Source organism: Danio aesculapii, chromosome 8 (assembly GCF_903798145.1).
Source record: "Danio aesculapii chromosome 8, fDanAes4.1, whole genome shotgun sequence".
NCBI classification, from domain to species: domain Eukaryota; kingdom Metazoa; phylum Chordata; class Actinopteri; order Cypriniformes; family Danionidae; genus Danio; species Danio aesculapii.
In genome coordinates this window covers 16,233,793-16,248,756 of record NC_079442.1, presented here as the reverse complement: position 1 = coordinate 16,248,756, position 14,964 = coordinate 16,233,793, and the positions used below count along the sequence as shown (strand labels likewise).

General features: G+C 35.1%; 1 protein-coding gene across 6 annotated transcripts in view; it reads left to right on the top strand.

Moving 5' to 3' along the window:
• Positions 1–14,602, top strand: part of gapvd1 (GTPase activating protein and VPS9 domains 1) — a 75,252-nt gene extending 60,650 nt beyond the window's left edge. For all 6 annotated transcript variants that reach the window (XM_056463286.1, XM_056463285.1, XM_056463284.1 and 3 more), the window contains 8 exons: positions 281–410; positions 561–673; positions 1,419–1,578; positions 4,683–4,870; positions 6,261–6,474; positions 8,272–8,344; positions 8,423–8,620; positions 10,539–14,602. In XM_056463286.1, the coding sequence (XP_056319261.1) occupies positions 281–410; positions 561–673; positions 1,419–1,578; positions 4,683–4,870; positions 6,261–6,474; positions 8,272–8,344; positions 8,423–8,620; positions 10,539–10,679 (1,217 nt within the window). In that variant the 3' untranslated portion in view covers positions 10,680–14,602. The remainder of the gene's footprint in view (positions 1–280; positions 411–560; positions 674–1,418; positions 1,579–4,682; positions 4,871–6,260; positions 6,475–8,271; positions 8,345–8,422; positions 8,621–10,538) is intronic.
• The last annotated feature ends 362 nt before the right edge of the window (positions 14,603–14,964 follow it).

The following is a 14,964-nucleotide window of genomic DNA, read 5'->3' as shown; positions in this document are numbered from 1 at the left end:
TCCCACCAGTGTTGCTTTACATTAAGTGTCTGTTTCATTTGCTTGGATTTATATTGGGTTGTAGAAAATATTGATTTATTTACTGATTTAAAGTAGAGTTTGGGTTTGCATTTTAATTAACTGCGTAAAACTGCTTAAACTGATAAATTAATGAATGTTTTTTTTTTTTGTTTTTTTTTGCCCAACACGTCTTATTTTTCTCTCTACTTTTATTCTGATCAAACTGATCACCAACTGAGTTTGTCATGCAGTTTTGTGACTCATTTACTTTGTTTTTCAGAGTCTTGTCGAGAAGGGGACAGTGAGCATGACTCTCCTAAAGATGAAGCGCTGCAGAACATCTCTGCTGATGATCTTCCAGACTCTGCCAGTCAGACAGCTCCACCTCAGGACAAGACCTTCTCCTTCAGGTCTCTCAGACTAATAAACTCTCACTCATACATTCTTTTTTTTTTCTCATCCTAAAGGTGCATTTTTATTTGGAATCCAAAAAGGCAATGGATATCAACAGAACCAGACTGGTTTGTGCTTAACACACCCTGCCTGTTTAATTTCTGCAGTGATATTAAGAAGAAGCTACGCCTGGCCCTGTGCTCTGCAGATTCGGTTGTGTTTCCCATCATTCCACCTGCAACAACACGCAACGGTCTTCCAGATCATGCAGATCCTGAAGGTTCATGTTGCTCCTATTATTTTACATATCGCAGACCTTTCAAAACTAATTTATAATATACAGTTCTTCTATTTTTTACTACTGTTAAGTATTATTATTATTTATTTATTTATTTATTTAATGTATTCTTCTTCTTCTTATTATTATTATTATTAATAATAATAATAATAATAATAATAATAATAATAATAATAATAATAATAATAATAATATTGTTATATTAAATATAAATCAATAAAAGTTGTCAACCTGATTAAATAATTTTACAAATAATATATATGATAATGAATTTTAGTCATTTGAAAAATAACATACAATTAATAACTAACAATTATTGTTATTATTAGTAGTAGTATTAAGAACATCACTATTTATATAGTTTTTATAACAGTTATTACTTTTACTTTTTTATTTATATTAAATATATATTTTTTTTTATTATGGCAGGTATCTCGTATAACATGCTTAATTTATTATTATTGTAGCTAGTTTATATTCAGTTGTTAGGCTTTAAGAACAGCAGTACTACTACTACTATTATGAAGAAGAAAAAGAAAAATATTGTTTAATAAAAGCATTGTTTTTACTCATTTTATTATTATGACTATATAGTCCTGTTTAAAAGGAAATTTCGTTTTAAAATAAAGTTTTTGCAGCCTTGTACACATGGGGTGAAAGTAGCTGTTGTGAGGTTGAAGACGCTGTGCATTGATGTCTGGCCCCTGTCTTCTCTCTCTCTCCTCAGACAACGAGATCGTGTGCTTTCTGAAGGTGCAGCTGGCGGAGGCCATTAACCTGCAGGATAAGAACCAGATGGCACAGATCCAGGAGACCACGCGCTGCGTCAGCCACCTCGACCCGCGCACCTGCAGAAAACTGCTCACTGCCATGGCAGAGGACTACAGGTACACACATTATTCTCTTAGTGTCCCACCAACTTTCGGTCTCACTGGGTACATTTACGTGGACACCAGTAATCTAATTATTTCCCTTAAACTCAGTAAAAGAAAATGATGATTAAGGTGTTTACAGGAGTTTTTGGAATATTATTTTCATGTTCCTGTGTTACAGTACATTGATGGATTAATGGTACACGTCATTATGCCTTCATGTGACGCAAGCTCACATATCAATATACAGTTTTATTTTTAATTTTACAAAAGCTTGAAGTGCAGTTACTTATTTGTAGGCCCACACAGAATCTGCGCACACAGAAATCCACAGATGTTTTGCCCATCATTGAGTCTATGTATTTACTTTTGTAAATGTGTGTAAATTTATATTTATTCAGTTTTTTTGATTAATTTCACTAATATTATTGTGATATAATAATAGTAATATTAAAATGTTTGTTTTATGTACAATATAGTTTGTAAAGTAATATTTTCTGTCTTTTAGTAGATACATAATATAAGAGACTTGCTTTGTTTACCAAATAAGTGTATCTAATTGGATTTGCATTGTAGTCATTAAATAAAAGCTAAAAAAGTATTATTTTTAATTTCATATTTTAAGTTTATCATTATGATGCTCCCAAAATCCTTCCACATAAATCCACAGATTTTTTTTTAAAATTTATTTATTTATTTATTTATTTTTTACCAAATTCTCTGCAGAAGTGGCAAAAAATGTCCGCAGAATCTGTCTGGCCCTACTTATTTGTCATCATGTACTGTACATGCAAATAGGTTATGGCAAAAACAAATTCTTGCTGTTTGTTTACCATCAAACTTTTGAGGATTGCCATGTGTTTACAGTATGTTGCCATGTCAGTGCTTCCCACACATAGATACGCCCACGTATATTAACGGCCAAGTATATTTAGTGACACCTTTTTTTTTTTTTTTACTATTATTATTATCATCCTTTTACAATTTTTTTTTGTATCCGCCTAAAATAAACATCCGTGAGCGTTTAAGTAGTAGAAAATCTACTCTCTTTTACCTGTTTCATACTGCTCTTTCTGTGTGCGCACTGTTAACTCTGCAGACACAGTGACCCGCACCTTTTTGCGTCCGGCCAGGGTTTCTAAATCTGCTAAAATGTCCGGAATTTGGTTTTGCTGTCGTTAATTTTATGCGCACAGCCACGAGAGAGACACTAATTAACTAATTCTTTAGTCTAAACGACTCAGGAAAAACTTTACTAAACACTCTGAGAGGACGAAATTACATTTAAATTGGCTGCAGAATATTTATACACCGTTAGAAATGGCTGATCATGGCTAATCTAAACATTTTATTCTTGTAATTATATATTTTTAGAAATATTGTCTGTTTTATTCCTTTTTCTGTCATTTTATTTTTCATTTGCTGATTATAACTTGATGACATTTGGTGATGTCAATAAATTACCCCTCACACCCAGCACACTGCCTCTTTGAACTTTTACCTTCTGGTCGACGCTACAGAGCACTGCGCACCAGAACAGCCCGACACAGAAACAGTTTCTTTCCTCAGGCAATCCATCTCATGAACACTTGATGATAATAATTGTGGAACCAACATCACTACTTGCCATACACTTTTATACACATATACACTTATTTAACAACACACTTTACATGCCAATTTGCACATAACAGCTGCACATATAACGTTGTATATAGTAATAAACATGTACATACACTTGTCAATCTGTATATTTGCACTCACTACTTCTATTTTTTTTTATATATTTATTATCTGTTTTTTGTCCTGTCTCTGTAATGCTGTTGCACTGTAGAAGCTCTGTCACGAAAACAAATTCCTAGTATGTGTGAACATACCTGGCAATAAAGCTCTTTCTTCTTCTTCTTCTTCTTCTATTACATATTTTATACATCTAAAATCTTTTGGCAATACTGTACATAATGTCATGCCAATAAAGCAACCTGAACTTGAATGAGAGGTAGAGAGAAGCAGATTTGACCTGTCAGTGGGTGCACATGCCTCCTGAATATCATAAAAGATAAATAGTGGATTTTCTTTTCTTTCTTTATTTTAATAGTCTTTATTTTTAACTTTAACCTATTGAAAAGAAAATGTTTATAACAAATAATAATTTTTTAGAAAAAGTGTTAAAAAAAAAATAATTCCCACATATAGTTGACTATTTATGTGCTGTGGGTAAATAGTGTGGGAAGCACAGATTGCTGATTACTTATGATCCTATCAAGAGTTGCAAGTTTATTGTATGTCCTAAATTAAAATAGTGCATAAAATCTCAGTTCTCGAACCTATTTCTGGCGTACCACCGTTCTGCATATTTTGCCTGTATGGTGTGTCTTGTTTAACACACCTGATTTAGCATCAGCATCAAATGAAACCTATAACTGAAGTGTGAAGCATTATTCACATTATATCATCACATTTGCATACAAGTCACATCACTCACTGTTTTATACACTTTGAATTGAACACACTTCATTAAAATTGGAGTCATGGCAAAATATCATCACAGGGCACTTGTGGTCGAATGGAACAAACCTCTGAAGTAGTAAGAGAAACATGCAACATAGGCAGAGCAGTGGTAAGCCAGGCATAAAATATTTGCGAAAAAAATACTGATTCAGTCCCATGTGTTCAGGACTCTTCCTGGGAAACTAAGAAACCACTTTTTTTCCTCCATAATTTTCCTCCTGCACATTAGCATGGACTTTTGCTTAGATGTTTTCAGATCATATGATGAGATGAGATCATTCATTGGTTCATCTAGTTATTCAATCACATTGTCTGTTAAGGTAACAGGCAGGTAATCACATGACTTTTGACATGACATGACGTATGTATTCCAAAATGTGTTTCCATTGTAGTTTCTGCCCCTTTTTTAGCAGATGAATAGTTTATTTGCAGTTAAAGTTTATGTGAACCTTTTATTTACAGTTAAATTGCAGAATTTATGCACATCTTAGCATTTTCATCCAGCATCCAAAATGGCCTTCTTTTCTCTCTTATACTCGCTCACAATTTAATAAATTGTGCAGACACATTTTTTGGCAGGACTCAATAATGAGTGTTTTGTGCGACAGGAAGCGGGCTCCGTACATCGCCTATCTGACACGGTGTCGGCAGGGCCTGCAGACATCTCAGGCTCATCTGGAGAGACTCCTGCAGAGAGTGTTGAGAGATAAAGAAGTGGCCAACCGCTACTTTACCACTGTCTGTGTCCGACTACTGCTGGAGCACATGGAGTCCAAGATGCTTGACTTCATTAAAGGTCTGCTTCAGCCTCTGGAAATGTGCTTCATTGCTGAACCAAAAGTTCACAATCAGTAAGAAGTCAAGTCTATTCTGCTCACTAAAGCTGCACTTTATTCAATTAATAATACAGTAAAAACTGTGAATTATAATTAAGATGTAAAATCCTTGTTTTATTGTTGAATGTAGCTCAAAGTCAAAGCTGAATTTTCAGCTTGAAGCAAGACATTTTGTTCAACATTGATGATTATGAATCATTAAATATCAATAATTATTAATGACTGAGATAATTGTTCTTTATAGAAAATCAAATCAAGGATGAAATGACACTGAAGCCTCAATAAATGATGCCAAAAATGTACTCATAGAAAATAAACATTTAATTTTAAACTTCATTCAATAAGAACAAGTTTAGTTTGAATTGTATTAATATTTTTTATGTTTTACAGTTTTTCCTGAGCTTTAGATAGACTTCATGCAGCCTTGGTGAGCAGAAAAAACTTCTTTTAAAAACATTAAAACGTCATGCTGATCCACAGCTTTTGGCTGGTAGTGTATAACTGCTTGTACTTTCACATTTGGTGTTGATTGCTGAATCCTGAAAAATCTGGGCCTTTATTAGTCATATGGTCATTCTGAGAGCAGAGGTGGATATTTGTCTCATTAGAGCTGAAGGTCTTTAATTACCTGCCGGCCACCAGCCAGCTGGTGTTCTCTGTCAGAGACCAGTTCAGTGCTTACAAAAATACATGTGTTTTTATAGTTACTAATTTTATATAGTACTTACACATGGTTGGCCCTTCTCTGGTCATAGTGTATCATTAAATTTACATTTGGTGTACTGCTCTGGTGTTCAGTGAATTGATAATGCCTGAGATTATATTCTTGGAGACGTGGTGGTGGATTACAGTCTTATTATAGTTTAGAAACATCACTGTCTGACTTTTGATTTAGTTAATTATTAATACAGTACTAATCAAGAAGTTTGGAATTTCAACATTTGTTTTAATTTAAGTCTTCATAGCTGCAACGACTTTAAATTGTAACTATATTTCCCAATATTAAGTAATATGTTTGTAATTATTTTATTATTATTAATAGTATATTTTTCAAACTTTTTTCATTACAAAAAAAGTACAATCGTCTAACCCTACATTTTTCAAACAGTTGTGTAAAATAAAATGACTACAAAGCAGTACATTCACACACGCATGCTATTTGTAAATAAAATAATTAACGGACAAAAAGAAGAGGCTAGCGTAACTGCAGATGGTTGAAAATCTACAATATTTTCATTATATGGTTTGAAATGACCAAAGGTTTTTGATTAATATTTAATTAAATGTAGCATTTGACTCGTATTAAGAAACATAGTGCTTCTGAGACTGACTCTTCCTGTTGTTCTGCAGCGTTTCAGGGCTGCACAGCAGCTGATGATAAGACAGCAGCCGTGGAGGATTTCCTGCGTTACCTGTATGGAGCCATGGCCCACGATGCCATCTGGCAGTACGCCAGCGAGGAGCAGCTCCAGGACGCACAGATGGCCATCGAACGCAGCGTCATGAACCGCATCTTCAAACTGGCATTCTACCCCAATCAGGATGGGGACATCCACAGAGACGAGTGAGTTTTACCTGCTTCCTTTCCCTTTTAATTCTTTTAGTATGTCTGAACCAGATGTGCTGCATCAAACAATCTTTTCTATACCAATCTGTGACTGCGTCCTGGCGAAATTAGAACGTGTCCGAGTGTTTTTTTTTTTTTTTTTACTGGAAAACTGATGCTCTAAACCAGGGGTCTCAAACTCAAATTGGCGCTGGGCCATTTCTGTGACTGTCTAAAAAGTGGAAACCTGACATAATTGATGCATCTTAGGATAACAGACATGATGTTTATATTTCAAACATGTCATCAGTGATAATGCAAATCAGCATGTTTATTGTGTCACACATCAGCTGCTAAAATATATCTGTTGTTGTTGTGTGTATGGCTGAGCATTAGACATACTCAGTCATTATTCCACTGAGTATATTGAGTCAAAACTCTAGCTTTTTGTTTCTTGTTATACATATTAAAGGGGAAGGTTAAATTGCTATGAAAATACTACAAATGATAGGCATACTAATTATTATTCTGTCCCAACCAATTGTATTGTCCCAGTAGCGCAACAACAGCAGAAAGCAGTTTGGGTAACTTAAGAGACTTTACTAGCAATTGTTCTTCTCAATATCTTTTTTTTTTTTTCTTTTTTTGTAAAACTACAACAAAGAGGGGACAAATATGTACATATTCACATTTACTTTAACAAGTTCAATTCAACTAGCAGTACAATTTTACCAATGTACATAGTCAAACCTTAATACGCATATGAGGTAAATCTAATAAATGAGACCATTTGAATGGAATATTAGCAAAATTATCATGTTTGTTCCACCACCAGCATAACGTGTAAGCCATAAAGAAGTGTTTGGACAACAAAATACAAGTAGTATAAAACTGATATTAATCAGACGAACCTTGAACATTTACAAAAATAGAGCTTTACTAAAAATAGAGCACTTACGGACATATTTTAACATTTAAATCAGCCACAGAATTAAAACGCATGTGTGTTACTCTCGACCGCACACTGAGAGAAAATTAAAGTAAAACTAATCTAAAATCAGCACTTTAAATGTCGACTAGGTGGCGGGTCAAAACCAACAAGTAGCTAGAAGCGACTGCACAACAGAGGTTCAAAAACATGTTTTGGCGGGCTGAATCTCGTTATATTTTTGACGTCAGTTGCTAGCCGGAGGGGGAGGAGGGCTGGCCGTAAATGGCCCGCGTGCCGGCAGATTGAGACCCCTGATCAACTCATTTTAGAATGTTATAATCAATATATTAGTCTTAAGATTATCTATAAGCTAATGTGCTTCAAAATGATGACAACATTAGCATTTAGAGGATGTAAGCATTCTAAACTTGTTTCTTCTGCCAATATCGATCAATTATTTTTTTTATGACATCACATCATGTTTCAATTTCTCAACAGATCTTTTGATCAGTCAAACTGAAACTGAGCGTTTACTGACACCCTAAATATTCGCCTAAACACTCTCTGGCCCTAAAAAACACAGTAATACGCAGCAGCTAATAGGACGAACTGTTGAAGACCACAAAATTTACACTGATTGCTGTGTTATAAAGTGAAGTAATAGTATATCAAGCTCAGCATTGTTATTACAAACTGTGGTTGTTATGAATCAGATGTGGGTTGATGTGAATAAAAGGCTGTTGGCTATTTTTTAAAGGGGAGGAGCTACTCAAAATGCCCCACCCTGTCTTTATTTTATTTTAGTTGAAATTACTTGCATTGAAAAAAAGCTGCACTTCAGGGGACCTTTAATGTCCAATAACGGGATGTCACTTTTATTTAAGGCTATTCCATGAGCACATTCAGCGACTGTCCAGAGTGGTGTCGGCCAATCATAAAGCCCTGCAGATCCCAGAGGTAACCTTTGGCAATCTTTGTCTTTTTGATTCTAAATGAAGACAGAAATGCAGTCTGATGTGTGTGTAAACTGTGCAGGTGTATCTGAAAGAGGCTCCGTGGCCTTCAGCACAGGCTGAAATCAAGACCATCAATGCCTATAAGACCCCGCGAGATAAAGTGCAGTGTATTCTGCGCATGTGCTCCACCATTATGAACCTGCTCAGCCTGGCCAATGAGGATGCTGTACCCGGCGCGGATGACTTCGTCCCTGTGCTCGTCTTTGTTCTGATTAAAGTAAGTAAAGAGACACATCCGCTGTGTGATAATGCTGCTAATGGCATTAAAGTGTGTTCTGTAACAGCACAATGATCATTTCTAATACTTTGCACAAAGGCCCAAAAGCATTGGTGTCTAGGTAATCAAATATCCTTTGGTGTTTAATAAAAATATGTCTTTAGAAGCCGATTAAATGATTTCAGCTCATTCTGTGAATGCAATTGTGGCACATCCGCAGCAGACAGTGACTTAATTAAACTGTTTTAGGATGTAATGAAAAGCTGCACATCTTTTCAAATGCAGCTCTCTAAAGGCTTAAAGTTTCTTTTCTTAAGCCTTTACAAAGAGCTCCAGTATTACCTCATCTTAGACTCTTTGAGGTTTAAAAACTTAATAGCATTATAAGTGCATTATAGTGTTTGAGGAAATAATTAATTTAAATTAGATAATAATAATAATAATAATAATAATTATTATTATTATTATATAAAAAATTATTATTATTATTATTATTATTATTATTATTATTATTATTATTATTATTATTATTATCATTGTTGTTGTTGTTATTGTTGTTATTATCTACATTTATTTGTTAAATCTATATATATATATCTATAAGCAACCTTTTTTTGATCACCAGCCGCTGTGGCTAGTTGTTTTCCAACATTACTAGCTACTCACCATTTATGTTGCTGGGAAAATATATGCATAAATATTGACTTTGGCATGCTAAAATGACTTGATTTAAATTTTGTATAATTTCCACATGCCTCCTCATTCATTTCCCTTTTGTGTGTTGTGTGTGTTCTTGCCCAATAAGCATGAGCAAATGGGTTGTGGTTTCATCAGTGCGTCAGGATCGCCGGTGTCTCACCGTGTGCTTGATCATCCTTTCATTCAGTATTCACCTGCTTTCTTTTGCTCACGCAAACACGGTTATTATGGTCATTTCTCACGCAGGCCCCTCAGTGGGCAATTCTTATTGTGAACTCTGCTTTTTCAACAAAACTACAATTTATAAATAAACCAGCCAAAGTGGCTAGTGGAGAGTAGCTGCCTAACCCGCCTACGTGCCAGAAAGTGATTAATTTTCGAGAAACTGTAAAAAATTTGGTATTTGTGATGCAGCAAGTCCAAAGATCGATGTGTATACTATGATTTTATATAAAATTCAGTTTAAAATGTGATATGAGTAGCGGCTTGGACCCGCAAACAGTATTTCATACGTCACCCATACTTAACAAGCGGATAGGCACAATTATTAGCCCTCCTGTGAAATTTTAATGAAGAGATGATTTTTAAATATTTTAATATTAGTATATATTATTATTTATTATTTACATATTTTTTTTATTTTAAAATCAATTTCTTTCTTTTGACTAATCAACTAATTTCTTTTGTCTTAGCCATGATGAAAATACACAATGTTTTACTAGTTACTTTTTTTAAGATACTAGTATTCAGCTTAAAGTTCACATTTAAAGGCTAAACTAGGTTAATTCGGTTAATTAGGCAAGTGAAAGTAAAAAAAAAAATTAATCACTAAACATTTTAGGAGAACTAGAAATTAGAATTTAAATTTTTTTTTTAATTTATTTATTTTTTAAAGAATGTAATGCATCTCTCCTGATTACTGCTTAATTTCTGTCAGATATATGCATTTCTGTATTGTGCTTAATGTTAAAACCTCCCAAGTCTTCAGCAACAAACTCAATGCACTAATCCATATTTTGTTTGCTTGACGGCTTGTTGTTGTTGTATGTGGGTTTTTTTTCCCCCGCGTCTCCCCACCCAATAGCAATTTGTGTCTGCAATGCTCACGCCCACACCAGATTTTTCGCAACTTGTAAGTGCGCTTGAATGTGTAAGCATGCACAATGTGGGTGGTCAGATGTTAATTCCCCCCTCTCGCTCGTTCTCTCCCTCCCTCCAGGCAAACCCACCCTGCCTTCTGTCCACCATTCAGTACATCAATAATTTCTACGCCAGCAGGCTGAGCGGGGAGGAGTGCTATTGGTGGATGCAGTTCACTGCTGCCGTGGAATTCATTAAAACCATCGACGATCGCAAGTGAAGCAGAACAGCCACCTGTATGGGCAGACTGTAGGAAGGAGAGAGAGAGAGAGGACAGCACGGACGACTACTCTTCCCTTCATCCAGATCTGTATATCTGTACATAAATAGAGGTGCAAACACTTAAAAATCGATCAAAAATTAGACCGGTTTAACTTCAGTGCGGTGTTAAATGAGTGAAATCCATGTTAGCAGGTGGCGACCTTGGCATTCTCTACTGATCTCGCTTATAACCAACATCCTTTTCTGTAGTATTTTGGGGAGCAACCGGGGCTTAGAATCAACTTTTTTCTATATTAAACGCAGATTTAGCAAGTAATTAGCTCTGTTGAAACGTAGCTATCAAGCGAAAAAGGGACCAGGAACTATATACAGATCATGTGTCGGGACGCTTCTGTGTAAATCGTGCAATTTCACGCCCGTTCAACGCTACCAGTCACATTTCCAGTCATATCGAAGAACGCATCACCTAAAGATGCTGCCTATGTATCAATGTTACAGATTGAATGAATCATGCCATTATTTTAACAGGGCAGCTTGTTCTATGAATGTAAACAGGTGTTGTCATTATTGTACATTCATTCTTTTCCTACGTTTCCCAGACGATTTGGAAATAAGGGCCCACATATTTATATAAAATAAAATGTATTTATTACTTATCTCCTGTATTTAATGTTTTATTATACTTACTGGCTGGGTTAATGCACATGGTTCGGTCGAGGAATCTGACAGAGAGCTGCTAAAACAGGGTGTCTTCACATTAGCGGATAGATTTGTGGATTAGTGCCTTGCTGATATTTGCGCTAACACTCGTTCCTTCAGTTTTGGTGTATTTTTCAGCACACCTTGGGTTCCTTGCGTCTTCCTGAACATGTCAGGCCAGATCTGTCACATTTAAGTCTGGCTTAGCATCGTTACGCTATTAATAATAACAATCTGGTACATGCCAAATTCAAACACCCTTCAATTGGATGCTCAGTATGTTGATGCTTGTTTGTCTTACAGTGTGGTCTTATAAACCAGTCTCTCCTGTTGTCCCTGACAATATTGACCTTGTGTTTAAATTCTGTGTTTGAAGTTTGGATACTTTGGGTTTAATCACTGTTCTTTTTATTATGCAGCTCCCAAGTAAAACTATGAATTAGAAGAACTATTGCTGTTTCTTTTGCGGTATACTCTCAGATAATTATTATTATATATATATATATATTATATATATTTTTTATTTGAGAGGTACAACGTTTTACCACCCGTAAAGGAACCAGTTATTAAAATGCAACCTTTAGGCATGGAAATGGCACAGCTACTCCCTTTAAAGATATAATTCACCCAAAAATGAAAATTTGCTATTAATTTACTGATGTTACCAAAACAAATACATTAGAACAAGATGAATTTTAGGCATAGCCGACAAACTCTACCGGCACTTTGGGTGAAAATATTAAAAAAAAAAACATACAGACAAAACAAAAGAAATGTCTTGAAGAAACCTGCTGGTCTTACGAAACGGAATGATTGGTCTCTACTAGAAAGTGATCATTATTTACAGCACAAGCTTGTTCTTCAGCCTGTCGTGAATGCATTCAGGACATTTTGTCATAGCTGTATATTAATGTATATCTGTAGTCTCTTTAGGTGCCAGTCATGGCTGAGGGGGAGTTTAAAATTTATAAAAAAAAATTCTTTACTCTCAAGGGGCTAGTGGATGAGCAGGAGTAAATATATCAGCAACATTTTGTTTTTGGATGATCAGTCCTTTTAAAGGGAGAAGGTGATCGCTGCAGAGCTACTTGGGGGGAGCTCACCTCCAATGTGGGGGAGCTTGAGCACCAGCTCCTTTCTCCTGTAACTCAGCAAGCATTTTTTGTTTTTAAAAGAGGTCTAATAGATGTCTAAACATAGTCGTCTTGGCTAAAACAAGACTAAATTAGGGCTGTCAATGAAAATCTAATTAATAGACGTCTAAGAATAGGGCATAACTTGACTAGTCATCGAATAAACAGAAATGAATGACTACACATATAAAGTCTGTCTAATCTGTCAGTCTATTTGATGACTAGTCTAGCTTTGGGCTATTTTTAGATGTCTATTACATTTTCACTGACAGCCCAAGTTTAGCCTTGTTTCAGCTAAACTGTTTAGATGTCTATTAGACGTCTATTAAATACAAAGTTGTTTGCTGGGAAACTTTTAATGCGTACACCTACCCCGCCCCTAACCCCAACCCCCAGTGACATCACTTGTAGGAGAAGTGCAGCAAGGAGGAGCTGGAGCTCAGCTCTGCTTATGTGATTCTGCAGTGAGTACCACTTGTTTAAAGGTACTATCCCAGTGATAACCTGTTGTACGCCTAAAGATGCAATTTTTGCACATTTTGTTTTCCTTCTGACAGTGTGTATAGGTTTAAATGGCAAAGATCATTTTAAAACTATGTCATCATTAACAGCGCTTGATTCTTAGTGTATTGATGTTGCTGAGGAGAACATATACATGTGATACAGGCTACCTCATGTGATAATCCCGCTAGCGCAGATTCTTCATGACACTTTCTGCTTTTAATATCAAGTGAATTACAGCACAAACAGGAATATAGAATATCCTCCTCGCTTATGTGTTGTTAAACTCACCTTTATTAGATCAGAACTTCCCGGTAACCCGGGAGTAGAAGTAGGGCAAAAAGAACTGTAGCCCTAATATTTAGTTGTGCTTGTCCGCAGTTTTTCTCCTTTAATGTCGTTTAATGTCACTCCTAAAGATGTGCAAACATCTGAAAAAAACGCAAACTGGATCGTGGTCCTAAAAATAGTAGATGCACTTAGAACAAATTAGTTCTACCTCCAACTATGTACATAAAGGGATGAATCAAATGTTGTAATGCATTAGCTTTTATAGCCTTTAGAGCTCTGTATATACTTCCCCCTCATATTTTCTTCTGATTTGAACGATGCATGAACTCGATATTGCCGTATATTTCTCATTTGCACAAACTGTAAGAAAGAGCATCAGCTATAAGACTCTTAATTTGCAGTGCACTTTGAAACAACACTGATATTCTGTATAATATAACAGTTATATTCTATATAACAGAGCTTTTATATTCTATATAAGTGTTATTGCGGAGTATCTTTGTTCGTACTTCTAATATTCCAATATATTTTAGAAAGGAATACTTCAAACTGGCCTTTTCTCTAATGTTTCTCTAATGTGGAATCAGGTTTGCAGTGCTTGATTTTTGTTTTATTCAGTTTTTTTCTAGCTAGATGGCTCTCTTCATATTGGTGAGATTAGTTGCCAAAGTAAAATCGAAGACTATTTTCAAAACATGTACTTTTACTGAGATTTTTTTTGTTGTTGTGCTATTTAAAACATGCACCTTGAGGGTTGTATAGCCTTTGACAAACATTTGATGTTGACCATATCTGAATTTCTTTCTGTATTCTTGAAAAAAAATGGCTGTTTTGGCATTCAGCATTTAACCTAAAGAGATATGGCGACGGCTTCACTATGCTCAATATTCTAACCCAAAAGACTAATAGCTAAAATCTTGTAGTCTTTTACAAGCACAGACATCATTAAACTGATAAAATAAACTGGTGTTCTACTCTACATCCTGGTTTAGCTAAACGTGATTAACTGGTGTAAACAGGGTTTTACTGTACTGAACTGGCTTAGTATTTACACACTATGTTGACTAAGAGCAAGGTGTTTCACTCAATGTGTTTAAGAGCTTTATAATCCCTACCGTACCATGTTGGTCCACTATTTTGAAGAGCATGCAAAAAGAATTATGGGTAATGGCTTGCATTTGTGAGCTTTACTCACTTGGGGCTCCTGTTGGGAAGGCATTCTGTGTGTTATGTGATTTAATATAAACCTGTACATAATTCTTTAAAAAAATGATTAAAGACTTTTTCCGTGAAAAAATGCAAACGTCTGTTTTTCGGCAAATGTCCTGATAGAAATCATGTCTGATAATGTATGTTCTGATTTCTTTGTTTAGTTTTAAAGTTCAGTAAGCCTGTTTGTGCAAAACAATCTTATGGCAATTCGTAACATTTTAGTGGCTATTCTTATGATTTGTGATCTCATTTAGACAATTTGTGACCTTTATTTATTTATTTGTATCATGTTTTTTTTATTTTTTTTTATTTATCTCGCACGGCAAACCAATTTGAATTGTGAGATCCAGAATAGTGAGGGAAAACTCACTTTCCAAATTCTGATTTCTTAATTTATTTACATTTCAATTTATTTACAAAATTCTAGATTAAAGGCTAATTTTTGAC